Consider the following 27,500-nt stretch of genomic DNA (forward strand, 5'->3'; position numbering starts at 1 on the left):
AAAAAAAAACTATGTTCCAAGTAGGCTAGACTCGATATTCTGCTTCTTTGTACCTTTGACATCACACTAGGAAGGGGGTGTGTATATCTTCTCAATTTACTAAACAGAAAGAAAGAGACAAAATTGAAACAGACAAACTAGAAATAGACTAGTKAAACTAAATTTATGTTTAACACAGGATGCATAAGATGCAGAAACAAGCGGTACAGAATCTTTTCCCATCCTGAATGTATCCTCTTAATWAGATAGGAAACTTGTACTCTGCCTGACTAAACTGAGTAACAGMGTCATCTGAGATGAAACACATGCATTCCAGAGGAGCAAAAAATGGAATTCATCTGCATAACATTCCTTCTTTCCCTTATCCTGTCCAAGGATATTCATCTATTAATCTATTGATGCTTCCATTCATAATTACCCACAGAAAATGGGATATCTTAAATGACAGGGACTGAAAGAATATCAGGGACTCTGAATATCCTAAAATTTAAAATTTTGAGACACTTCATTTATTTCCTATAGACTGAGTCACTAGATTATTAGGTAAAAAAAGAGATATAACTGCCATCACTGTAGCAGTGATGTAGCAGTAAGGGAAGATGTGGTCATCCCATTTCAAGAATTTCTACCAGACCGGTCCCCAAAGGAACACTAAGGCCCTTCTCAGATCCGAATGGGAGTTAGAAGTAGGCACATAGTTGTTCGAAGTTATCAGATTTAGCCATTTCTGTGCAAGATCAGAAGCAAACTTTCAGGAATCTAAGGAAAATGATGACTGCAAAGGAYATGTAGCAAATTGAGGATTTAAATGTTGTGCTTTGACTAAAGGATCGATTAGGTACCTGATCTACCTGTGGTACAGATGACATCTTAGGAAAAGATGTGATGGACACATAATTTAATTTCAGTAATTTTAGACAGGTAGATTTGGAAGGAGTGCCATAGAAACTTAATGCAATTATAATAATCTGTAATCAGTATATCAGCATTACAATTTATCTTGAAATAAGAATAGTACATAATGAATTCAGGGTTACTTTCTTCAACACRTTGCTTTTAAATAAGCTACTAACCAGAAACAAATGCCTTTCTTATAATACAGAGAACAATATGGCATGGTATCATAAACTTTCTGGACTACAAAAATTCATGTGCAAAATGCTACAATGAAAATTGCTCTTAAAAATAACAAAACAATTACACTTAGACAATCATGTTGCTTATTTTAGCCATTTAAAAGWTAGTCACCTATTCTAAGTCATATAGACTTTTAGAAAAATGTAATCATACAGACTTCCTTATATCTGAGACAGAGAAAGAGAAAAGTTATCTCCAGAGAACAATTCTCCTAGCTGCCTTAGGACTATATTGACAACAGAAGTGAACTAAAACACCAGGTCAGGTTCGATGACTATCTTTTAGACCTCTCCAGTTAGGCAAGATAAATTTGGTTACAGACAAGATGATCAGCTATTTTACATAAATTCATCCAGAGAAATCTGATACCAATGACTATCAACTGCTGAGAGATATACAAAATCCTTTTTCCACTGAAAYGATTTTTCTGTTATAAGCTGTTTTTCTGTACAAATTACAATTTTCCATGAGAGCTTTCAACTACGAGGACATGATACTTTCACTGGGTAGGAGGGACCTGCTGGKCTATGAGAAAGGAAATAGGGAGCCTGAGCATTTTGACTGTCCATAGACCTCCTACCTGGCCAAGGCTTCAGATGGGCTCAGGGAAAGGAACGACAGAAGACAGAAGTAAGGAGATGAAAGACTTCCACCAACCATTTCTACCTGACCTTCTGGAAAATTCTTTTCAATTTTATCCAGTGGGAAATAATGTCATTGTGCCTGAATAGATTTTTATAGACTGCCTCCCTCCCCCCTCCACTTCATCCTCAGAAGAAAATAGACAATAAGAAAAACTTAATTTTAATTTTCATTTAAGATAGCCTTTTTGTTGTTTGATTAAATAAGAATTTTGGAGTCAATGTTTTTAAAAAAGAATAGAAAACTTACCTAAAAACCCTTTTTAATTAAARTTATTACATTGAAAGTGGGTGAAAAGAAAATTGGTCTTTGTAAAGCATTGGAAATCCTATACTAAATTGCTCTGAGGTAAATGATCAGTTCAGTGTCTTGGGTACTTTTCTCAGTTTTCTCCAGATTAAGAACACTGCCATCCACTACTTTGCTCTCTTAAAACTCTTCTAYATTTGATTTTGCCAACCATTTCTAAGGRATGGGATGTAATGGAGTCATTCCAGAATAGAAGTGGTATGATGTAAGATACCACTATACATACGTTATTTGTCCTGGATAATTCCTACCAAATCAGGACCTAAAGGAGAGTAATAATTGGCCGTTCTGTGTTTGGAGGCAAAGGAAGACCAGTTTAGGCTATGAGAGAGTTATCAAAAAAACAAGTTACATGTCAAGCTCTGTGTCAATGTCTCATAAAATTTGCTCAAATAATAGCTTTAAACCATGGCTTTAAACCATAATGAAAGGACTTAAACGAAGGAACTGTAAGATTAATGCTAAAAGATTCAGAGCGAGCGACTAGAGGGTTCAGGGTTAGGTCTAGTTGTATTTAACAACCTTGTTATTGTGCTGAAATCACACAAAGGGATTGCAGAGACTGGAAATACAGAGGGCAAATAATATTGCATGTAATTTGACAGTATCTAACTTAAATTTTCTGAGGAATAAAATTACACTCCTAAACCTGAGGTCTGAAACTACTGCTATAAAAAAAATATGTTCTCCCTTTCCAAAATTTAAAAGGGATTGTACTGTTCTGAACTAGGGCCACCTAATAAATACTTACTTTTCTGCTATTTCTGATAAATATTAATGCTAGTYAGATAGAAAGATATAAACATAGATGTTATATCTTTATGATAATGTCCTAAGATGCAGCAGTACATGCTGTTGGGGTGGAATCAACATTTAGGACTTGTTGCATTAGTCCCATCAGYTGTGATTTACAAGGGTTAAAGCTTCTATTTTTTTACAAGTTTGTATCACTAGCTGTAGCCATACGCAGAAAAACAGAAAAAGAGGAAGCACCAAGGAAAAATCAAATAATAAAGACATTAAGTAATCAGCTTTTTGCTTTTGTCAAATTATCTGAAGGCAGTTAGCACTATCAGCATTATTATCAATATATTCTGTACGACCAACATATTGTAAATTTATTTTGATAATAGAATAATTTCTCCATAAAACTGTTCTGCAGGCAGAAATCTGATGGTTCATTAAATACTGCATATCTGAACTTGATATGCAGGTTATCGTTTGAAAAAACCAATCAGGCCTATCAAATTCATTTTTAAATTTAAGAAGCAAAATGAAATAGAACATAAATGAAATGTATTCTATTCTAACCYGTTTGTATTTCTACAATTCAGCTTTCCTGATCTTTAGAGAATTTTTCAAGAGATCAGGTTCTAATATGGTTTAATTACATTTATCTTTCAAGGATAAAAAGCAAACAAATCAGCTAAGACATTTAAGTCTGAACACAGCTTTTCAACAAAATGTAACAAATTTCATTTTCTTTCACTACTACATGTAACAAGCAGATCATAATGCTGTAAAAAGTAATACTTGCATTTAAATAATAAATCACGAATGTTTTGAAAGAGCCACTATCATCCATCAAACAAAACTATACTATTATTAATATACCGATAAAGAAAATATATATCAAAAATATAATAAATTGATATATCAAAAATATATCAGTAAATAATRGCATCTAGAAATCTGAAGCCTTCAAAGAAGAGAGTGCTAACTATATCAGCTAAAAATATGGAAAAGTTCCCTTTTCGCTTGAACCTGTTTTAATGCATTTAATTTAATTTTAATTAAGTTTTTAATTAAATTTAATCTAATGTAAACAAATTTTAAYTCCTGTCCCAAGTTTATATTATTAAAAATGTATTTTTTTCATTAATATTCTCCCCCCTTTTTAGAGCAAAAATTTTCAATCAATCTGCAACCTCATACATATAGGGAATTCCTCAATTAATTTGAAACGATTAAAATTCAGATTTGAAATTAATTCACATTAATAGGTCTTTAAATAAAAATTAAGATATATATTTATGACTGTAGAAGAAAGTTTTTCAATAAATTTGAAATCATCTGGTAATTAAACCAAATTAGTAGAGAGAAAAAACTAAAGTAGTATCTCTTACACGAAAGAACAAAACTTGAAGCTTTACATCACTGATCATGCCTTGTTTCTGGGAACTATTTCTGTGAATCATACTCAGCACGAAAGAATAACTTTTGTTAAGAAATAAACTCTGCTTCAAATTAAAAAAAAAAAAAAAAAAAAAAAAAAAAAAAAAAAAAAAGCCGACAAAGAGAAGAGAAAGGAAGGCAGGTATTTTAAAAAAAGAACTGTTCTGTTGCACAATGTCATTTTTCTAAATTGGATTTTGATTCTTTGATACTTCTAGCCTACTGCAATATTTAAGAAAATCCTGCAGTCCATTTCCCTTGGATTCAGCATTTTTTTTTTTTTAAGAGAGAAAACAGACTTTGTAAGCATGCATGTGAATGCTTTATGCTAGATTCAGTTGACTGGATTCTGAGTATAACGAACTTCAAAATCAAGTTATATTCAAGCTTCATATTTTCTGGTCAGTTTGGTTTCATGAAAAGGTATAAAAGCAGCGAATTCAAGACAAAGAATTTTCTTTTGGATGTATTTTAAAATCCAGAATAGTGTGAAAAAGATATTTTGATTAAACGTCTAAAGGCCCGGGGTGCTATACAACTGTTAAATGCTAATCCTATYTGACTTATTTATTTTACTTACTTCCTGACTTTTTTTTTTCTTTTTTGTACAACTGCTTGTTTCTGTACAGCTGTATCTTCAATAAAACAGCCCTGCACTTTGTGTATACTGAGCATGTACAGACTTCACTGCATTAATATAAAGCTGAGGAAGCAACCAGAAGGGCTGCAGGCAAGCAAGCTGTTAAGTTAAGACCCCAGATGGCCCATGCAGGGAAAAAGCCTTCCACGACAGGGAGGTGTTTGGACGTGTGAAAGCTGAATAACTTTGCTTAGTGCAGAAAATGGTAACCAGATCGTCACATTAACACGTGGGACTCTACAGCGAAGGGAAAGTCTTGTCACCACATGGAAATTACAATCACTGAYGCTTCAGAGCATCTACTGCCGCTTATCATCTTATCATGTAAACAGCAGGGTTCTCATTCAGGACTTCGTGTCTTTTGACGATGCTGTAGCTCATTTCACACAGATTTTAACTATCTGAATTGCACTGTGGCTTTAATGCACAACCACATTAATACAGGGCTCGGGATGCTGGAGAGAAACGTATGTGAGGCAGTTAAAGAGAAAAACAGAAGCCATTATCATGAAAACAATAGTYAGCTAATAATTGATATGCAGCTTCTCTGAAGTTAGCACAGGAATGAGCATGGTATAACTGTCTGGTAAGCAGGTGACAGAACAAGATACTATTTGCATGCACTATTTCCATTAGTATGTGATTCATTATTGTCGATAGTACGGTTGAAATAAAGTTGTTATATAGATATAATTTAAAGTGTAACTACTAACAAGCATTAGGTCTAATTTAGGAATACTTTTTTCAGATTATCCCAAGAGATTAAACTGATCAAGAGCGATCAAGACTTTCAAAGACAGAGGATARCCAGAAGATAGAGCTGTATGTTATCATTTCAAAAGGAGCGGTATGGTTCAATAGTTGCCACAAAGTGGGCAGGAGAGGAATATCARCTCAGCAGATATTCTCATACTCTTCTACCCCTTTTAAGTCTAAATAGATTATCCTAAAGAGGAATCTATGCATTTCCTGAGACTTTCCAGCTCTCTGCTGTTGATAGTTCCTTGCTTCAGCACAAAAGTGAATTTAATAAYATCCCAAACTTAACAATAGCACAGATTTGATGGCACTAGCAATAGCATTGCTCTGTTCTTCCTATGTATTTCTGYGTCTTTATTCTGTGTGAATAACCTGCATCAAATTTTCATGTATTTTCTGTGGACAAATTTAGCAGAAACCGTTCTGGCAAAATAGATCTCTGAATGTATTACTGTAAGTATGAATCTAGGGAAAAGAGCTTTTGGTAACCGCAAATAGAAGATTTCAACCACAGTTCAATAATCTGATCTAATATCTACTTTACTAGCTGCAGACTTTTTGGCATAATTCTCTGGGAGCTAACTACATAGGGAAAATAATGTTTAGGGGTTAAAAAAAAAAACAGCAATAAAACTTACTAATGTGTTTTAGTTTCACTTGATACAATTATTTTGACAAAAATATTCTTTCATATCCTGTACATTATCAGATTTAGGATTATGATAAACAGTTATCCTACATGAATGGCTGAACTAGGTTTTTCTGATAAATATTTTTCTTCATAATCATCTGGCTKCATCCATGTGCTTTCTTGCAGCTGAATTTTCAAGCAACTTTATTTTTCCTAATCTTTTACTGTATCKCTGAAATGTAGTTTCTAGGGAAAAGAAGTACAACTTAATTCTTTAGACTTTACTGTTTTGATAATAAATTAAAATGAAACAGACTCTCACTATTTTCAGAAAACTGTCAGGAGACCTACAATGAAAAATAATAGAGTTTGTAGAGCTTAATTAGCTTAATTGCAGTGTTTAATAAATGAGACACCTACCTGTAGTGATAATCAAATCTTGTCACTGATYTGAGCCTACAGGGTTTTTCCATTTTCCCCCTTTTTTATGATAGTTTGCAAAATGTTAATTTTACTTGGGATGTATTCAAACACAGTCAGAGAATGTGCTTCATATTATATGTATTCACACCAGATTTTCCCGCTCTGAAAATTACAATACTCAATCTTCCTTATAAAAAAAAGAGATGAGCAGGGAACCAAAAATATATGGGGGGGGGAGCTATTAAACTTCCAAAGTAATCTTGATTGAAGGAACAGATTTTAGGCCAGCTGAGTAGCTGTCAAAGAGCTCTCACTTATAGGTCATCTCACTTAAAGGTAAACCTACCAGTTCCTGAATCTTAGTGCACATAGGCAATAGAGTTGAGTTGAAGGGTGTGGGGTTGCTTTTGAGCAAGYGCAATTTCTACTGCTCAGAAGCAATAGGAAAAAAAAAGAAAAAAAAAAAGAGTTTAGCCATGTCCACCAAAACCAAGGTCTATTAGACCAAGAAGGCTGAGAATTTCAGCCTTCAGCACTTACTTACAGTTTTTCACCACTTTAAGAAGCTGACATATTTTTTCAGTATAATTAAAGACTATTTCCTTCACTTCTAATGCAGATTTACTACCTAAAAGCCTAATAAAGTCCAAGCGGTAAACAACTTCATGTTAGATACAGCTGCAGCTATGGTTTTGAGTTTCTCTTTTGAGTTTGTTTTGACACATTGTTGTTGAAAACTACAAAGATGTGAAAAGATAAGAGATGATTTATCAGACTCTTATAACAGTTTTGACTATGTTTATTGAGGTACAAAGTATTTGGTTTTGGACTAGTGCATGACAAGGATACTTCAGCTTTGCTTCAAAGTCAAAGRAAAAATAACTTTCTGTCTTCCCCAAATATACCTGTAAGCCCTGCAAGCAGAAGCAGCATGCTTGTAAGCATCATTATATAGCATTCTAAGATGAAGGAGAAATCTCAACAGATATCATGTGATGTTCACTTAAGTTCTCAATGCCAAAGCCATCAGTTCTGCTCCTTGTTGTGCACTTTGGAGGCACAGGGGGCTGCAGTGCAGCACAGTACTCAGCAAATCAAATTTGATTCTCATAACAAATATCTAAACTGCCMGTGCAACCTTGGATTTAGTGGATGTTTTTTAGCATATACTCTGGTTATTAGTGTGAACAGATCTCGGACTAGGGACAACTTATTTCCAGAGCCATTTTGGATTTCAGTGACAAAGATCCTTTTAGATAATTAGTGACATAGTCACTAATGTAGAATCATAGAATCAGTAAGGTTGGAAGCAACCTCTGCAGATCATCTACTCAACCTCCTCGCTCAAGCAGGGTCACCTAGAGCAAGTTAGACAGGGTTGCATCCAGGTGGGCCTTGAAGATCTCCAGAGAAGRARACTCCACAACCTCTCTGGGCAACCTGCTCCAGTGCTCTGTCACTCTCACAGGGAAGAAATTCCCCCTCACGGTCAGGCAGAACTTCCTGTGCTTCAATTTCTGCCCATTGCCTCTTGTCCTGTCACAGGGGACAACTGAAAAGAGTTTGTCCCCATCCCCTTGACACCCTCCCTTCAGGTACTTGTACACATTGATAAGATSCCCCCTCAGGCTTCTCTTCCCCAGGCTGAACAGGCCCAGCTCTCACAGCTGTTCCTCAGAGGGCAGATGCTCCAGCCCTCAGATCATCTTCATAGCTCCACACTGGACTCTCTCCAGTAGCTCCATGTCTCTCTTGTCCTGGGGAGCCCAGAACTGCACACAGTACTCGAGATGAGGTCTCACTAGGGCTGAGKAGAGGGGCAGGATCACCTCCCTTGACCTGCTGGCAACATTCTGCCTAATGCACCCCAGGATACCATTGGCCTTCCTGGCCACAAGGGCACATTGCTGSCTCATGGTCAACTTRTCATCCACCAGCACTCCCAGGTCTTTCTCTGCAGAGCTGCTCYCCAGAAGGTCAGCCCCCAGCTTGTACTGCTGCCTAGGGTTATTTTTGCCTAGGTGCAGGACTCTGCACTTGCCCTTGTTGAACCTCAGGAGGTTCCYCTCTGCCCAGCTCTCCAGCCTGTCCAGGYCTCTCTGAATGGCAGCACAGCCCTCTGCTGTATCAGCCACTCCTCCCAGCTTGGTACTATCAGCAAATTTGCTGAGGATGCACTTTGTCCCCTCATCCAGGTTGYTGATGAAAAAGTTGAACAGGATGGGACCCAGTACTGAGCCCTGGGGGATGCCACTAGMCACAGGCCTCCAAMTAGRCTCCAYGCCACTGATGAYGACCCTCTGAGCTCTGCCTTTCAGCCAGTTCTCAATGCACCTCACTGCCCACTCGTCTAACCCACACTTSCTGAGCTTRYCTAGGAGGAYGTTATGGGAGACAGTGTTAAAAGCCTTGCTGAAGTCAAGGTACACAACGTCCACTGCTCTCCCCTCATCTACCCAGCCAGACATTCCATCACAGAATGACTATAATAATTAGTAATATGTGACTATAATAATTAGTAATATAATTTCCTCCAAGTATTAATAGAACAGACTAGCGATGGAACTTACAGTAAAGAATATTTTAACTTAAAGAGAAGTGAAGTAAGAAAATTGTGTTTTGTAAAGAACCCATGTATCCATCTCTGTAACTAAAGGTATTCTGACAGAAAGATATATGATTAAAGAGGCTTTTAAAGCAAATGATCATGTTCAATCTCAAGAGCACTAATTTCAAATCTCTAATTTGCCTTCTGGAAAATAAATGTATTTTACAAATTTGCACACTGAATGAACAAAATCAAAATCAATGAATATTTTCCCCCCAGTATTCTATCCTAACACCTGTTCCTTTTTATAGCTTGCTCAGAAAAACATTCAGCTACTCTCAGCAACTGTAAGCTCTCACACTGAAAAATTCTGTTATCCAAATTCTATTATCTGTTGCCAGCTTAACATCAGTCTGTTAAGCAATTTTCAAGTCTTCCCACATCCTATAGGGCAATTTCTCCAAAGCACATCCCCTTGACTGATGAAGTAAAGCTCAGAGTTTTTCAGCAGTGAGTGGACAAACACTTGTTGTGTATATTTTTCAGAAGAACAAAGAAACATAAATAGGCAAGCTAGTCCTACAACAAGGAACTTCCTCAACAAATATTTGTGCTCTGCAGAAAGGGTAACATGTTTGTTTCCTATTGAAATGGTCCAAAAGCAACATTTATACTCATCAACAATATAGTGATCACCCAGGGAGCCAGTTTTTGTCCTTTAGACATAGCACTGGATCTGCTCTGTTCAGAGAAAAAGAATTGCAACATTCTAGTTTAAAAGTAATAAAATCCTAATCACTTACTGCAATTCCCTAGATGGCTATCTATCTGTAGCTTTTTAACTGTTTTTAAAGACACTCTCTCATAACTGGAGTCATGAAAACCATCATATTCTACTTTTCTGAAAGCTTGATAAACCCAATACTCTTATTACAGACAAAGTGTAATGAAGCACTTTTTTCCCCATAGGAAAGTCTTCCACTCGTATTCTTTGATGCCAACTAACCTTCACATCTGCTATTTCCCTATTGATTTGCTACAACTTGGCACTTTTGTAGAGTGTCTAATGAGGCAATTCTGTTCAATGACAGCACTTCCTCTTCAACAAAAGGAGTGCAATAAAATAGCAGTTTGTTTTCTATACCTTCAGGAGAAAGGCTGTGTGCAAATTATAGAAACAAAGTGTAGTCATCAGTTATCAGTGTGCATGTGCAGAAGAGATTTTGTTCCTTTCATATTGAACCATTACCTATGTAAAATTATGCAAACTACATTTGGTTTTGAATTTTTTAAGCAAATGAGGATTCATTCTTGGTCCCACATAAAAAGTCATTTCCAAATACATACTGTTAACTATGGAAATAAGCTTGAAATTAGTCATCACTTAAAACATGATACAAATATGTATTTACAAATCAGTAAGGCACATTACAGAATATTGGGASAAAGAATATTTTTGTTYGTTTTGCTGTCATTGAAGACAAAGATATCAAAGATTCTTTGTTTAAGCAAAATGAAATAATTTCTTCTTGACACATATTGCCTAATGAAATATTTCATTTGAAACTAAAATTATTAGTTATCTAATAGTACTCATCTATAACTTTGTGGAAAGTATCAGTGTCAAAAAAGGGAAAGTGTTATATTCTTAAATTAAAGATCAAGTATAACAGTTTGGTTTCAAACATTCTGAAATAATTAAAGTATTGGTGTTTTATTTGTATTTTACTTGGGTTTTCTTCTATTCCAATCCTCTGCATGCATAACATTTAACTGTTTTTTTTCCAAGTGTATGAAATTTCAGATTTTTTAATTTTTAATGGCTATAATTTGATTGGTGCATAGTTTATTGGGATTTAATTCTTTTTTTTTTACTTGTATGGCTTTAAACTTAGATTCATAAAGTATTTAAAACACCTACAGAAATCCATGGGAACTTATTAACGATGCATTAAAATATAAGGATATATTTCCATCTTGTGTTTTTCAGCTTGTGGTAATAGTTTAAGAGGTTGCTCCCCCACAAATTAATCTTTATCTTGAATCAGTACAATTAAGAGAAAAGGAAAGATAAGCTGGTGATTGTCAGAAAAGGAAAGAATAAGTATTAATTTCTTACACCAACTTTTATACCACAGAATTGTATTTTAGAACCAGACATCCATTCTACTGAGCACATAGCAAAATTGCCGAAGATTCTGAATAAGTTATATACAAATCAAGGCTATGATTCACCTGCTACAGCTAAAAAGAAACGGGGCCAGGACTCAGGCCCATAATTGCCCACATCATGCAGCTTGGAATGGCTTTGGCCTGTCCCAACAGTAAATCTCCCAAATAATTCCCAAGCCCTACCCAAAGATAGCTCAGATCTTAGCTCTGGAGATGTCAAGTACATACCAATGAGAATAGAAAATTCAGAACCTGTTGGAAGGCACTGTTTGTTCTAGGTACAGGTAAACATTTCATTTGTGCTGTAAAGCAAGGTTGTTAGCTTTCCTGTGTCACTCTATCTCCCATATGCTTGCAGAAAGCCAAACATATGTGAATAGAACTTGGTTATACAAATAAAGAAAAACAAAATCAATAACTGCAGTGCTGTCATCCATACATTCAAAGGTATTTCTATGTTCTATATCTATGCCAAATCTTTTGCTTGCTTATTCTTGCTGTTCTTTTCAACCTAGGAAAGAAAAAGAAAAAAGAAAAAAGAAAAAAACAATTCTACCCTAAATAGTAGTGCCTCTCCCCTCAAAATGTCTTAGAATTTGCCCCAACAGTTGGAATTTAAAAACGTATCTCAATTTTGGAAATCAAAATTCTATACTAGAGGATGACAACATAAAGATTTTTTGAAACAGAGGTGGTTTTAGAAGTGTAAGTTATGTATATATACATATATATCCTTAGATTTTTCGGTGTTTCTTGATTAACTTCTGCTCAACTTTGATGATTTGGCTGACCAATTTTCTCAACTGTACCCTTTAATTTAAAGTTTCTGCAAAAATTATGGCATCTAAGAATGCCAAGAACCACAAACTTCCAACAAAATATGCAAGCACTGCAAACACATTAGTTGTGCACACATCAAAAGCCTGCACCTGTCACCCTAATTTAATAAAAACATTTCTTTAGATTGATAAAATGYGAAAAAAATGACAAGTTGCACAGCAAATGACATAGTAACATCTGTCCTGCTGGTGGAAGATAAATGTATTCAAGCTCTAATATGATCAAACAGACAGTCACTGGCTTATTTGTTAGCAGCACTGATTTTTGCTGTAAATGACCAGTTCAGCCTTTTTAAGTATCAAAGTTAGAAATATAGTCCAGAATTTTGGCCGAAGTCCAATTAGTACTGGAATGTGAACTTTCTCTATGATTTTAAAGAGATTATTCTCTTTTTATGTTAATTTCAGTGGCAATATGTAAGGAAAGGAATTCTTCACAGCCTTTCAACCAATYGTCTAAAATAAGACAAGTATTTCCCATAGTTCTAATTAAACTAGTTATTTTTATCATGAGGTTAGGAGTGTTTGTCTCATTCTCTATAAAATTAATTAATGTACATACACAGATAATTTGTAATGACAGCCTCTCCCTACAGTTAAACTATAGCGTATATGTGTATGAGAACTGTCTAACRCTTTAATGGCAACCAGAAATTTTACAAGATTCTTCTAATGTACTAGTAATATCTATTCATTAAGCATCCAGACCCAGGTACCAATCCAGGCTTCTCTATAGACAGTGGGAAAAGCTCTGCAGTTTTGGAGAACATTCAGTCTTCCTAGGAGAGTTAATTAAGGTAGTTGGTAGGAGTTGTTTTCTAGCGATTTTCTGTTTCTTTCTGCTGCCAATAAAAAGAGACCACATCACTATCTTAGAGTCGATACCTACATTTTAGTTGGATTGAAGTTAAGTGAGGAGAAACCTGCCTTACGTATATCAGAAAGGGTAGACTACATCTTYCCTAACAAAATAAAACATTCGGGGGTCTGTTTTCAGGATTTTAGACCAACCAGCAGGATCTTACTATGTCTACCTGGTAAGCTCTCTCAATCTACAAAATAAGGTAGTCACATCACAACCACCCGCTATGAGTAGTCGCTGGCCCAGGTTCTTTGTTGAGCTAAGTTCAGGAATTGTTTGGAAAAATGTTAATTGTCCTTGATCAAAAACTGTACCAGAAACCATTCTGACRATTCAGAAATACAAATATTCCAATTTGTTTATCTTGCACACCCCCTATACATTTAATATGCTGGTATAGTCCTAGCCTACAGGTCTGAGACACRTTAGGAATAGACCCTATTCTTGCTTTGCTCAAAGTCATTTTACTGATGCTAGGCCTCCTTTTACAATTCTCATATCTATAAAACAGTAGTAGCAATACCTTGGTTACACATTTAACCTATGAACACAGCTAAAGTAGCAGTTGATGTTATTATTAAAATAAGGTTTATGCAAATTGTAAGAAAATATAGTTTTAKMAATTTGAATGACATAAAGTAATAGGCTTTTAATGATATGATTCCCTTAYTAATTYTAACACAGTTAAAGTAAACAAATARCATCTTGTACCAAACCTTTTTACAGCTCCAATATTTGTAGATGATGGTGACTGTGTTGTCAGGTTTATTCCACTAAATTTTAATAAATTAAATTTATCAAAGTGATTCTGTATTTTTAAAAGGAAAACTGAAGAATAAAGATCAAGACCAAGAGTCTTGATTATTTTTGAAACTGTTAAAAAATCTATTTAGACTGCAATTTAGAAAATACTTAGGAATCAAGCTCTATTTTAAAAATAAATCCAGGAATATATTATTAGCTTAATAGGAACATAAACAAATGGACTCATTACTGCTTACGATATGAGTCTTATAATTTCCCTTCACTCTCCCTTTCATCTTTGATGATGTTAATTAAAAATACAGTCACTGAGAGTATCTAGTCTTCTTCATTATGAACAGGTTGTACAAGTTAAATTCTCCTTAATTTCAGAAGAGATATTTCTTGTATGAGGCARCTATAACTGGAATTTCAGTGCTTCCTCTACTATCTTCCGATTTTACGGTAGACAGACACCTGACTAGAATACCACTGCTGGATTTCTAATCTATAATAAACTATATTAAGTGCCTCTGTACTTCAAGGAACAAAAGCTGCATAARAAATACTAGCTGCAGCCATAAAATCAATTAAGAAATAAAACTGTTGTTATTGTTCAGCCCAAATAAATGACTCAGCAGTTCAACTTGAAAAAAGTACATTTGAAAGATGACTAGCTGGATAGCCTTAGTTAAAAGTTCAAATGTCAAGGACACTGTTCTCAGAGCTTCTTTGCTAGAAAAGGCGAAAGAAGAGCTAGACGGCTGTTCCAGCACATCACAGAAAATGTTTGGTGCCAATCTTTCTTTCTCATGAAAAGTTCCTTAAGGAATGTGGCCTGTYTTCTTTTTTCAGAAAGTGGAAATGTATTAAAAAGTACACGAAGCTCCTGTCAGACATCTCATATAGAAATTTCTTAGAGCTTTGGAAGATTCTTTTTAAGTCAAGGAAGGTAAATGTCTCTTCTTAAAAAAAAAAAAAAGAGAGAGAGAGAGAGAGAGAGAAAGACAATGACAGCAAGACAGAGAGAGACAGAATAGCTTTCTATCTTACTACTGGCCTTCGGTTGCACAAGAAAGTCAGAGCTCTTCAAAGAAAGAACAAGAAAGTCAAGTCTCCAGAATATTTCCTTTATTTTATAGCTCCTGGAGGGGGAACTGGTTTCAGTTATTAAATGATAAGACAGATCCCTTCAAATCAAATACAAACATTTCACGATAAGGGATATTAAATCCTTTGCTAATTTTCATAATGCCTAGTTTCTTAATAGAAATAATAATTTATTAATAATACATATTAAAATAATAAAAACTCTCTTGCTCTCCTGCGACAATTATATCACAATCACAATAATTCACAACAAAATTTACAGAATAACTCATCTTGATTTTAGCTGCCAATTATCTTTGGATATATACATATTGTGAGCACTTAATCCAAATTCAGCATAAAAGAAMATATAATTTATTATTATCACTATTATTGTGAGTGACTGTCCTGGATTTTTTGATATGAAAAAAAATCATAATTTTCTACACAAGAAAATGATGAGTACAAAAAATAACTATGTACCAAATCTGAATAAAGAAAAAACTGCTAAGAAATATATTGCTTGTCTTTCGTGGACCGATAATCCTCTGATCAATACTCTCATCCATAAAATACAGCTTAGTATATTTTTTTAGAAAAAAAAATCAGTAATTCACATTGTCCAGATTAAGGATCTCGAATACTTTAAATACAAGTTCAATTAATGCATGAATACTGATATGCTTAAGAGGCATCCATATCAAATACAGCTTATGTAATTATTACCATAGATGTGTTGCTAAAAGGATGGTTTAACTGATCTTGACAAGCATTCCATTCAGAGCAATGAATAACTCTGGAGAAGAAATGTATCAGTTAATAGGCCTCCAGGTGGTATTTTGGGCACTCCCAGCATTGGAAATATTTCTTACACACAAAGCAATGTTAATGTAGTTAGACAACACCTCAGCAGTATCATATATAAATTGACAAGGCAGAACCAAGAGTTCACCTCTGCTAATGAACGGTGGCTCTTAGGCTGCTTCAGTGGGCATGAACTCAACTCTGAAGGCTGTTCACATAGCAGGATCTCATCTCACAGGAGACTGGCTAAACCAAGAGACAATTCAGGCTGGAGAATGGCTTCTGAGTCACATTCCCAGGATGAGTCACAGATCAAATCTGCAGACTTTCTGTGCCTACTTGGTAATAGATCTATTAGCTCTGAAGTGCAAGACAATTTTCAGTGTTTTATCAGTCTCTGACAGGAGGAATTTTTCTCAGATGTACCCTTAATTTCCTAAACAAACCCTAACTCTGAAATCTGGCTTTTTTAAAGAAAACCTGTTTGGAGCTGAAGTGATCTAGTTCAGTTCCCTTTCTTATCTTGCTCATGTTCTAAGGACAGAGATAAAGAGGAAAAGTCTGAAAAGAGAAGAATAAAAATGAAAACTTTTCTTGCCATACATCCTGGGGAAAACAGCAGGAGAAATAGGGGGAGGTGCTAAGGTTAGATAGCAATTAGGTCATGCATTTCTGAGGAAAAGCCTAGCAATCAAACCTGTGCTCAGAACCCAAAGTTCAAGCATTCTCTATCCTGCCAGTCATGGTGYTATAGGCCCAGAAGAGGCCAGAAAGTGAAGTGTATCAAATGTTAAAAAGGAAAGAAAAAGACTTACCAGCTAACAAAAAATCTACAAGAGTACGTAAGGACAAGTTAATTCAGGAAGTATCGGCTTTTACGTTGTTGTGGACTTTCTCATCCTCACACGTGTCTAGGCAACATAACTCCCTTCCCCAAAAGTGCTGATTCCCAATGGTTTTCACATTTAGCTGGGTGATGCAAGATCACCCTGCCACGGAAAGGGRTACTCTCTGCTCCCCTTACATCAATTCTAGCATTCTAGCAGTCAAAGCAGCTTTYTTCACAACTGAAAACTAAACTTATAACAACAAAAAAAACAGATCCATTTTCAGTTGGATCAGAAATCTGGACTGACTTCTACCATTGCTCTGTGATCCCTCAAGACAATAGAGCTTGAGGCTAAAGGTAAGAGAAAAGGTTAGACTATTTGCAGCTAGATTGGCCTCATCCAATCCCAAAACAACACAACAAGACAGCTAATATAACCAGAACCCATTTAACAAGGATTAGTAGTGATTAAACTCCAATTAGCTTCAAAAGGAAAAGACCCTACTTTTCTCATCTTCAGTGGTATCACTATACATTCTCCAAAATAAAAAATGGAATGGGTTTCTCTTAACTACAAAATGATTATAATATTCCTTTGAAACAGGTACATTTTTCAGAACTTGTTGGTTTTTTGCTTACAACAAGTCCCAGCACAACTCGACTCCAAATATGGTCTGGATAAGATTTGTTTATCATCAGGCTTAACTCTCCTAGGACAAATGTATAGTTAATTAATCATTATGTCCTTCTGGACTCTAGTTTCTTGTATGCTGTGTTTCTATTTGGGTTACAGTTAGGTGTCACTATGATTGAATGTATCTTATACTCTCAGAAAGACCAGTATCATTCAGACCAATTCCATGGAGGATCAGTGTAGCGCATTAATGTTTGTGTACTATTAATGCACATTATTGTGAGACATAATTTTGAAAAATAATACAAATTTCAACTTACTACTAGTATGTTCATTCTACTTCCACTTTATATTCACACTGGGAACTAGCTGTGAAACAGTAAAGCCATGCGGGAGCATAGGTAACATAGTTTAGCCCCCTTGGGAGTTCTCTGTGAAGATCAGCATAAGACTTTTTTTCTCTATGAGTATTTTATGATAAGGCAGAAATGGAAGGTGAGCTGCGGAAGATATTAATTCAAATGACCAAAGACATAAAAGATTTTTCCTAATGTCAACTTCTARCTTGTTTTTGATGTCTTAAACTATTTTATTTACTAATGTAATTAATGTGAATGACTAACCTAGGTTTCACTAGAAAGTTATTTACACTTCTTTGAGAGAGTCCTGAAAAGCATTTATTTGTACATGTAGAACACCAGTTTCTAAGGTTTGTAGTGGGAGACACATATAAATGATAAATATGAATCTTGTCCTGATTTTGGAGCGTAATTATTCATGAATATTGTGTGGTAGCCAGCAACTTATTAAGGGTGCTTACTAGCTGGACATATGGAATAATGCAGTTTAAATCTATGTGGAAATTAAAAGTCTGCTAGATTATATGTGCATCCTTATCAGAAGAAAGGGAAGGGAAAAGGAGAAAGGAAATGTTCCATCTATTTTTAGCTTAATGCCTCAGCCGTGAGAGGTAACAGGCAGCCAAACATATGCTCTTGTTTATGGCAGAAACGCTAATGGCTCTGACAACCCCACAGAAGAGGAAAGTGTCAAGACCGCATAAAACCATTTCAGTCACTTTGTCCCAGTAACTAGAGAGTTTGGTTGGAACAAGGCCCTTTCTGTGAATTTGTTCTGCTTTCTGACCCCAGATTCAAAAGAAAGACCACTCACCTCAAAGAACTTAATGGTACCAAATTTATCTCAATTTGTTTCACTTAGAATTCAAATGCACTGCTGCTCTTGTCACAGCCTGTGTCCACGCATCATTTAACCTACCTAACTCCACCTAGCTCTCTGATTTTTTAAAGAAGTAAGTAGAATTCAGGAAGACAGAGGTATTTTGAGGTCTCTGGACAAAGTCTATACTTCATTCCCATAGAGCCTGTCATTGAAATTCAGTTCTTGTAAGTAAGTCTAGGGAGTTATCATAGACTTGTTGTACACGTTTGCACCTGTAGCTGCTTTTTTTCTACATTCAGAGAAGTAGTGGTTAATTGAATATGTGTTTCTGCAAAGTAGGAGTCATCATGGGAAAAGGGAAGTAGTGCACTTCAGCATGCATGCAGATAGGTCCAAACTACAATGACTCAAAAGAAAAAGGAAAAAAGGATGAAATACTATTTATATTCAATTCACTTCTATTCAATTATGTATTTTCACACTTAAATCAGGTCTGTATTTGTCACATTCTAATATGACTTTGCTTTAAAATGACTTCACCTTCAAGTGAACTGAACCGGTGTGGAATCTGCTGCCAATTAATTTTTAAACATCATCCAGATCAAAAAAAAAATTGTATTCCACTAGCCACTGGCAGTCATTGTATATGTGAGAAGCTCAGAAGCACTATTTTGTTCGTTTGACTTGCACCAACCAAATGGTTGTTACCCACTGCCACATTTTATTTTCAATTAAAGGGTCAGTGTGTTTGTGAGTGTACACCCACGTGCAGGTCAATGGCATTTGCCTATTATAACATTCAAAACATGGTTTGAAAAAACCCACCAGGACTTTAGTGATTTCTTGCATGCCATTGTCACTTATGACACAGGAATGGTGTTCAGATTTTTACCTTTGCTGCTATTCTCTCATTTATGCCAGGTGTTCTGTCGCTTGCATTGCAGTTGCAAGCAGTGGAAAAATTTTCCTACAACTCCTTTTCTCAGCTTTTAGAGATTATTCCTGAAATTTTCCAGTGCACAACTACAGCCTCCTGCAACTTCCTTTAGCAATGGGGTGAGAATTCACAAGGACTGAATTGTCCTTCCCCGCCACAAACATCATGAGGGAGGTAGTAACAATATAGATGGAGGGGGGGAAGAAAAAAAGAAGAATGAGTGGTTGTCAGAATGGATCTTTGTAGACAAAAGTATTACAGAAAGAAAAATGGACAATACTGTAGAAAAGTAAAGTTGGAGCATAAAATGGGTCCAAGGGTCCTGAGAAAGAAAAGAAAAGGAACTGGCAAAAGTAAATGGGGAAGAAAGAATAGTCTATCAGGTAAAGCTTCGGTGTGGGAGTCAGGATTCCTGAGCTGGTCCCCTATCTGCCTTTCACAGAGTGACCTTGAAAGAGCTGCATTCTCTTTTAGTGCTTCAGCTTCCTTATCAGCAAAACAAGCATAYGAAATATACAGCTCTCATAGAGAGCTGAAAATACTTTTAATTCTCGGTACAGAGGTAATGACACKAACTTCCTGCTATTACAGAGAGAAAAATGACTGGTTTTTATCATTTGCTACACAAGTGACTGGTAACCCTAACTGAGARAAATACCATTGTGCCTGGTACTGACATTGAAAGGTACAGAAGTGAAAAATCATGAAAAAAGCCAAAGTGCACAACAACCTGTGCAAAAATAATTTAAAAATTGTAAACCACATGTAAGCAAATGYGCTAGAGTAATTTCTTTGTGAGTGAGGACAGAGAAATACCAATAAAAGCACAGTTGACTAATACTGCTCTTCTCAATTTCAGAACTGTCAATTAGAAGGAAAACAGACACTGGAATTTTGAGAAACAGAGATTCAAAGACCATAGAAAGCAATGGACAACGGAAAATACAGGCTTTTTGATCCAAAAGCAGTTTAGTGTGAGATAAGTACCTTTAATGGAAATAATACTTTTTTTTTTCTTTTATTCTGAAGAGGAAGGAAAAAAGATTTGGGAAACTTAAAGACTGTCTTGAAACACAGTTGTTCTTCATTTCTATTCAGAATCCTGGCAGCAACAATGGAATGGTCAAGATTCATTTTATTATCATTTTAAGGTTGTAAGCATTTGGGAAAGCCTTGAGATTAGATGAATCAGCCAATGGAAAAGAATAGAAATTTATAACAAAGAAAGAAATTCAACTTGAGAAAGACATCAGGATCAAAACTCTAACAGCAGATATGACTTAGAATTTGCTTCCACATTTTTTCCTTGTAATTCTTGCATTATACTAAGGCCTTTTTGTTGTTCCCAATGAAAGGGCCCAAGTTGTCCCCTGAAACTGCAGGTACAGACCCACCAGTCATATTACACTTTTAGAAAACTGCTTCCTTTTCATTCTCAGACTAGGTAAGCGGCTCTTAAAAGGAGAGAGCACTGAAAATTTCCTCTCTTTTCTGCCTGCTAAATGTTATAATATTGTATTTCTCAGACCACAAAAAGGCAGAGGATAATCTGAAGGACCTAATCAACCTCTGGAGATGGCATTCTGTTAAAAATGTAAGCATTTTCATCGAAGCTGCTTGGCGGGGATGTTTGTTCCCAAGGATGACAGTATTCTTAAAGTATATAAAGACCAAGTTTTTAACTCCAGCAGGTATTAATCTTGCAGTTAGTATGTATGTCTGATTCCCATTTAGGTTCTCCTTCAAAAGCRTTCTTCTTTTGTTTTAGCATCACTATAGTTTTGGCCAGGTTCCAAAGATTTGTAAAGAAAAAATCCAAAGGATTTCTCTATAGATAATTTATGCAGAAATTATTGTCAGTCTCATGGGCAGCTACTGAGCCTCACTGTGATTGGAACTAATAACTATTACCAAGATACGATAATTTCATTTAACATTAGGAAACCATCTGGTGCCTTCATTTCATGTTGCAACATAATGCTACTGTTTTGCTAAATCCACTCTCATTATAACAAGACAAAGTAGCTGATAAAAAACATACACAGAGGATGTGTATGGATAAAATTATACTCTTGATTATTTTTGTGCAACTTCTCAGAAGTCATACTTGCATAGATATTTTATATAGGAAGGGACTACTAAAACCTAATCTGAGCTCCTGTATAATGAAAGCTATGTATTTCACTGAGTAGCCTCTACAATAAAAGTGTAACATCTGTTTGGGCTATGCTATATCCATCCTTCTCATAATGGCTGTGTATCATGGCTGAATCCAGCACATCTCTAGATAAGATGTACTTGTGGTTAGCTACTCTCACTGTTAAAATATTCACTTTATTTCTGGTATGAATTTTCCTAACTCTGGCTTTGAAATACTGAATCTCATTATGCCTTTTTCTACTAGATTAAAYAGCCATCTACTATCAAAAGTYTCATTCCTATTAAGGCACTTATGGACCATGATCAAGTCACCTCCTAACCTTCTCTTCAACAGACTAAGCAGACGATCTTCTTTAGCTTCTAACCATAAGGCTTACTTCCAGACCTCCAGTCATTCCTTCAGCTTTTATGAACCTCTCCAATTTTAAACATATTTTTGAAGTGTGGTCACCAGAACTGGGCACAATACTTCAATAATGGCCACTTCTTGTTTGTATATCAAAGATTTTCATATCTACTCTTCTAAAGCCTCCCTTAGCTTACTGATAAAGTAGAAAGCAATTTAAAACACAAGTATTAATCTGTATTTTTATACACAATGCATAAAAACMTATACAGCACTTTATCTTTTGTATATTCTCTTCATCCAGTGTCACTTCTGCACATTAAGGTATTTTTCTGATACTGTCTTCCTTTATCAACTGTCTGAACTTTAGGGGGTTTTATATTATTTTTATTATCTACGATGTCTAGTGTCAATTCTAGTAATGCCCTTTAAGGCAACTCAATATCTTTTTTTTTTCTTGCCTTTTTTATTTTCTTCATGTAAGAAAATGTTATTTCTGAAGCAATTTGTTTATACATACAAATATGTACATTCATTAATACATACAAATACAGATACAGTACATTGGTCAGAATTACAGCACTCTGTGTTTTATGATACTAATCAACTAAATTAAATAAAAATGCCTAATTTTACTAGAAAGTTTACTGTTATAGATAGAATGTATCAAAATGTTTGGGGCTTTTTTATGAATATATTATGTATTATATTACGTATTTCTTATGCAGCTAGCTCCAGTGAATATCATTTACATCAAACAAGTTCTAATTGGTACCCGGAAGATGCTTCAGACACTGAACAAACCAAATGAAGTTGCATAGTTTTCATTTTTCTTTTCCCTTTGAACAYGATTTTTACTTATTTGTTTGCTACAACAGTCATAGCTACTTCTAGCGCTTAAGCTTAGATCCATTTCACTAGGTACAAAATAGTACYGATTAATTTGCATACTATTTAGATAAGACAGTAAACTCTTATCAGAAAAATATGAGGAACTGGTTCCTTGTAAAAGAAATACTTAACTATCAGTGCATTTGTATGGCACAAAATACTAATTATGATCTGTTCACACATAAATTTCAACAAATATGTTTATTCATCAGAATAAATCTAAATTCRACCTCAAATTTAACATCTGAATTAAAAAAAAATCCTCTGTTTTATTTTGACTTCTCTTTTTCATAATTAACTAGGAAAATTCAGAATATACTAAAAGCAATTATGTACTAAATTCTGTGATATGACAACGTAAATCTATTGTGTGTAAGTTTAGGCTATTTCAAATGCATATATAGCTAAAATAAAGGTCTTTCTATACAGGATGTGCAATTGCTACTTTGTTAACAGTAAGTCCTCTCTAGGTCTTGGATACAATATACTAGACAAACACAAAATATACTTAGTGTATAAAATATACTATACTTATATTTACTTAGATAAAAAGAAATAGAAAGAGGAAGAGAGCAGTAAGAAAAAAATATTCAGCAAAGTGAACAGTATACTAATATGCATAAGGGAAAAAATATCCAGAGAAAAAGAAATAGTATGGTTGCTAAAACAAATCAAAAACACGAACACYGATGCACACACACACAAAAAGAGAGAATAATATAGAAAATCAAGGGGTAGGGAGAAGGAAAATTAAAAGTTAAGAATATGCAGAGAAATGTGATTCTGGCAACTAGACTGAAAGAACCTGCTAAGTAAAWAATGCTTCCTAATATTTTAGAGTCTATAGTTCCAATCTAAAAGAGAACAAGATCAAAGTCTTCTGCCAGGCAAAAATGAAATTAAAGCCCTGTAGTGTTTTCTGGTAATCAATAAATACCTCGTGTCATCTCTTTATGGCTTGAGACTTTAATAATTTTCACTCTTTTAAAAATCCCAGTCTCTAAACTTCCTTTGAAAGCTGTTTCATTGAATTGCTTTACATATTTCCTGTCATCAAGAGACCTCTAATTAATCAGTTACTTCTATTAACTTCCTCAGCTCCTTTTCCAAGAAACATTCTGGGGAAAATATTCAGAACCTTCCTAATGCATGCTATAAGGCAAACAGTCTAAACATCTTCAGGTACCAAATACTAATTGATTTTTATTTCCAAGCAGAAGTTGAAAGCCCTGTAATTATTCTAAGAAATTAAAACTATATGTATATTTGGATTGCCACTAAAGTCATAAGATTAAATAGTGAGTATTTAGCCTTGGTATCTGAATTAATTTTGTACTCTGCATCTGATGAGAGGAACTGAGTACATGTTCCTCAATTTCTAGGCAAACTTACAAGCTAAATTGGGCCTCAGTTTGTCTGATTTCAAATGCCAATGTAACAGTCACCTCAATGCCTTATGTGACAGCATAACTCATAAAACCAGAATATGCTAGCTAAAGGTCTTCAAAACATACCAAAGATCAGCCAGACTTTGAGAACACCTCTCTGCTTGGAAGATCTGAGACACATCTGTGCTATCAAAGAYGAAGCAATACAGAACAAACCAGCCTTTGTCCCCTCACACAAACTTTTTACAAATTTAAGCTAAATTAAGCACTTGATGAAGATAGGAAAGAAACATTTATTTCTAATACGGCTGCATATTTCCCTATATTTCAAATTCAATGACCTAAGTAACAGGTTAAAAGGAATAGAAAGGTTGGAAGGATCTGAGCACGAGTTCAATTTGACATTTTCCTAAAAATATGAGTCCAAAAGATTTTTCTCATCCTAGTCACTGATACTGTAAGTGTGATCCAATTGCTCAAGCAAAGACTGACAGACCTTTAATTAAGTATAACTCTATTGATCTGATCCCGTAACTCATACTCTGACAAAACTCATTCTTCTACACAGCAGGGGGAGGTTTGTCTGAGCAAAGTATTCGGGTTTCTTGACCTACTCCATTACTGTATATTCAGCTCTTTAAGTAAAAATCATCAGAAAATTTGTCTTCTATTTCCCATGACAGATYTTACACTTGCTTTCTTTGCTGTCTTGCAAATCCTCAAAGAAGTGTTTTTCAGTTAGTTTTGACAGCTATGGGAATCATATTCTTTATTACACCTCAGCAAKGTGAACGCTTTCCCCCCACAATCATGAAAATCATGAAATCTTTGCAAACAGAATATAAAGCCTACCTTGAAGAACGTCATAGTTGCTCCATCTTCAACTGCTCCATACTCTATCTTTGTCTGCTTGGCCAAATCATCGGCAGAATCAATAGGGGATTCCATACGTTCCACTGTCAGAAAGGCGGCTAGGTTAGCAGTGTACGAGGAAATGATGATAAGTGTGAAAAACCACCAAATGCCTCCCACTATCCTGGTGGAGAGGGCTTTGGGCATGAGCTCAGAACCTAACGGAAACCAGGGGAGAAAGATGAAACCAGTGCATAGAAAACAATTAACAAGAGTTTAGCACTTTTTGCCACAGTGGTGAGATGGAATCACTGTGCAAAAAAATCTTTAAGCTACAGGCTAACATACTGCTTGTACAAACACACACAACTGAAACGAAAAATAACTAATTACACTTATAAAGACAGATCTTTTGGAGCTGTGGGAATCAAAGGATAGTAATGGGAGATGCAGGGATCAGTGCCTTTTAAGAACAAATTTTATACCAATAAGAAAAAGCAGCTACTTGAACTGACTTTCCAGACAAACTTGTGGCTGAACTTAGCCTCTAAGTTCATGATACTAATGATGAAGTAYTTACACAGTTCTTTATCTTCAAGGCACTAAACAAACATTAATTAAATGTTTTATAAAAGCTTGATTAAATCAAAATGAGCTATTGTTGAAAGGACTAGATATGACAGAGTATTTCATACTTGCAATACATAATATAAAATATATTAGGAATAATATTAGAAATATAAAGGAATCCTTGACTTTTGCCATTTGTATTGCAGTAAAGAGTTGTTTGTTGAATGCTCAGATAAAAAAATAAATAAATAATGATAAAAAACATCTCCCATCTCTATAGTTAGCCCCACAATTTCAGATAAACATGGGTGGCTGTGCCACACACTTAATTTGATAGAGCAGCAATGACAATATTAGATTGCTATGCATAGACTAGATAAAGATAGATTATAATGCATTGCTGGAGTTGCCTGCTCATGGCACTAAAGAATGGAAGGAACTACAGACACTACATGACAATTTGCATAATTATTAATGCTAATTTAGAGTCTAATGAGACAAATTGAAGCACATAAACTCCTCTTGTGCTTAATTATTAAAAATAGGAAAAATGAAATTCAATGTAATTTACAACCACAAATATTTATTGTAAATGAACATGTATGGACTTTTTTCCATAACATTAAGTGGAATGAAATTTCTAATGATGTGGAATAAGCAATTTCAAGCTTTATTGGAAAAAAATAATTTTTTTTACATAAAATTTTTGAAAAGTATCTGAAAACTTGGTTTCAAACAAACTGTTTTACCATATCCACTATGCCATTGTACCAAAATAGTCGCTTTTTGATAACTAATTATTATACTTGTTTTTAAATCTCCTGGGTAAAATGGAATGAAGGCAAGATGGACTATTTTATTCCTGTTAAATTTTAGTATTTATATTGAATTATTTAAGGAACTGGTCCAGCAAGGTAACACATCTTCAAATAAATGAAAGATTATGCCAAACTTTCAACGTCAATGCCAAAAATAAAGGAAGAAACAGAAAAAAAAAATAAAGGAAGGAAAACCAAAGAAAAGAAAAAAAAGAAGTGGTATCATAACTGGACTATTGTATTCAAAAACAGCCCATCTTACCCTGCAGTTCATCTTACCCTTGCTGTTTCAAACAAAAAAAGCTGACAGACTTGGACATGACAGCCAACTCCAGCGCCAGACTCTGCCTAGAATTCTGCAAGGAAAAAAGTAGAAAAGTACCTTTCTGATGTAGTTGCTCCTAGGCCCTGTTAGTCAGACACTTAGACACCATAACACTAACATATTTCCCAATAAACCCACCATCAACTGTTGTTTTTTCTTTTTTAATTGCTGTTCCATTTAAAATATCAACACTAGTAAAGTCAAATAGGACTGGGAAGAAAAGAACAGTGGAAACATTTGCTGTAGTTGCCCCAATTACCACAAGTTCGTATTTTACCAAGGACTTTAACAGAGTGCCACCTAGGCCCACAAAACAGAGCCTGGTTAGGGGCTGACTGTCATGTACCCAAGGTAACGTCATGTCCAGCACTATATCCCACAGTTTCCTGGGAGCGAGGGGTGTCAGCAAGACATGTATGAGTTCCCTCTATCATGTATCCTCCAGCACTAAACAAGTGTTTTATAGAGAAAAAGCATTTAACAAGCTAACGTGAGTAAGGCCCAAGTGCTACTATATTTTTTCTAATGGAAAGTTATTGCCATTAGGTGAGAACTTCCATGTTTGCAAAAGTCTACTTTTAGATGACTTTAGGCTCATGAGAAATACTTTTTAAAACACAGTTACCAAAATCAAGACTGACACTCTATCCTTAACGTGGTGCCTCCAGAAGATTATTACTGAGTCAAAGGCAAACCAACATAAGGCAAGGACAGAGAGTCAGCCCTAATTCTGACTATACTTCATGGAAACCTAACTATTATCCCAAAAAGTGAGCATTTAAAATTAATGTCTTCCT

At 35.1% G+C, this 27,500-nt stretch overlaps 1 protein-coding gene across 1 annotated transcript in view; it reads right to left on the reverse strand.

Annotated features, from left to right (window-relative positions):
• The window catches only part of GRIK2 (glutamate ionotropic receptor kainate type subunit 2), a 414,190-nt gene that overhangs the window by 72,273 nt on the left and 314,417 nt on the right, over nucleotides 1-27,500 (reverse strand). The window contains exon 13 of the mRNA XM_085306980.1: nucleotides 24,991-25,208. Coding sequence (XP_085163106.1) covers nucleotides 24,991-25,208 — 218 coding nt within the window. The remainder of the gene's footprint in view (nucleotides 1-24,990; nucleotides 25,209-27,500) is intronic.

The sequence above is a fragment of the Rhea americana genome, unplaced genomic scaffold (assembly GCF_003343005.1).
Source record: "Rhea americana isolate MKP2758 unplaced genomic scaffold, rheAme1 scaffold_25, whole genome shotgun sequence".
NCBI lineage: Eukaryota > Metazoa > Chordata > Aves > Rheiformes > Rheidae > Rhea > Rhea americana.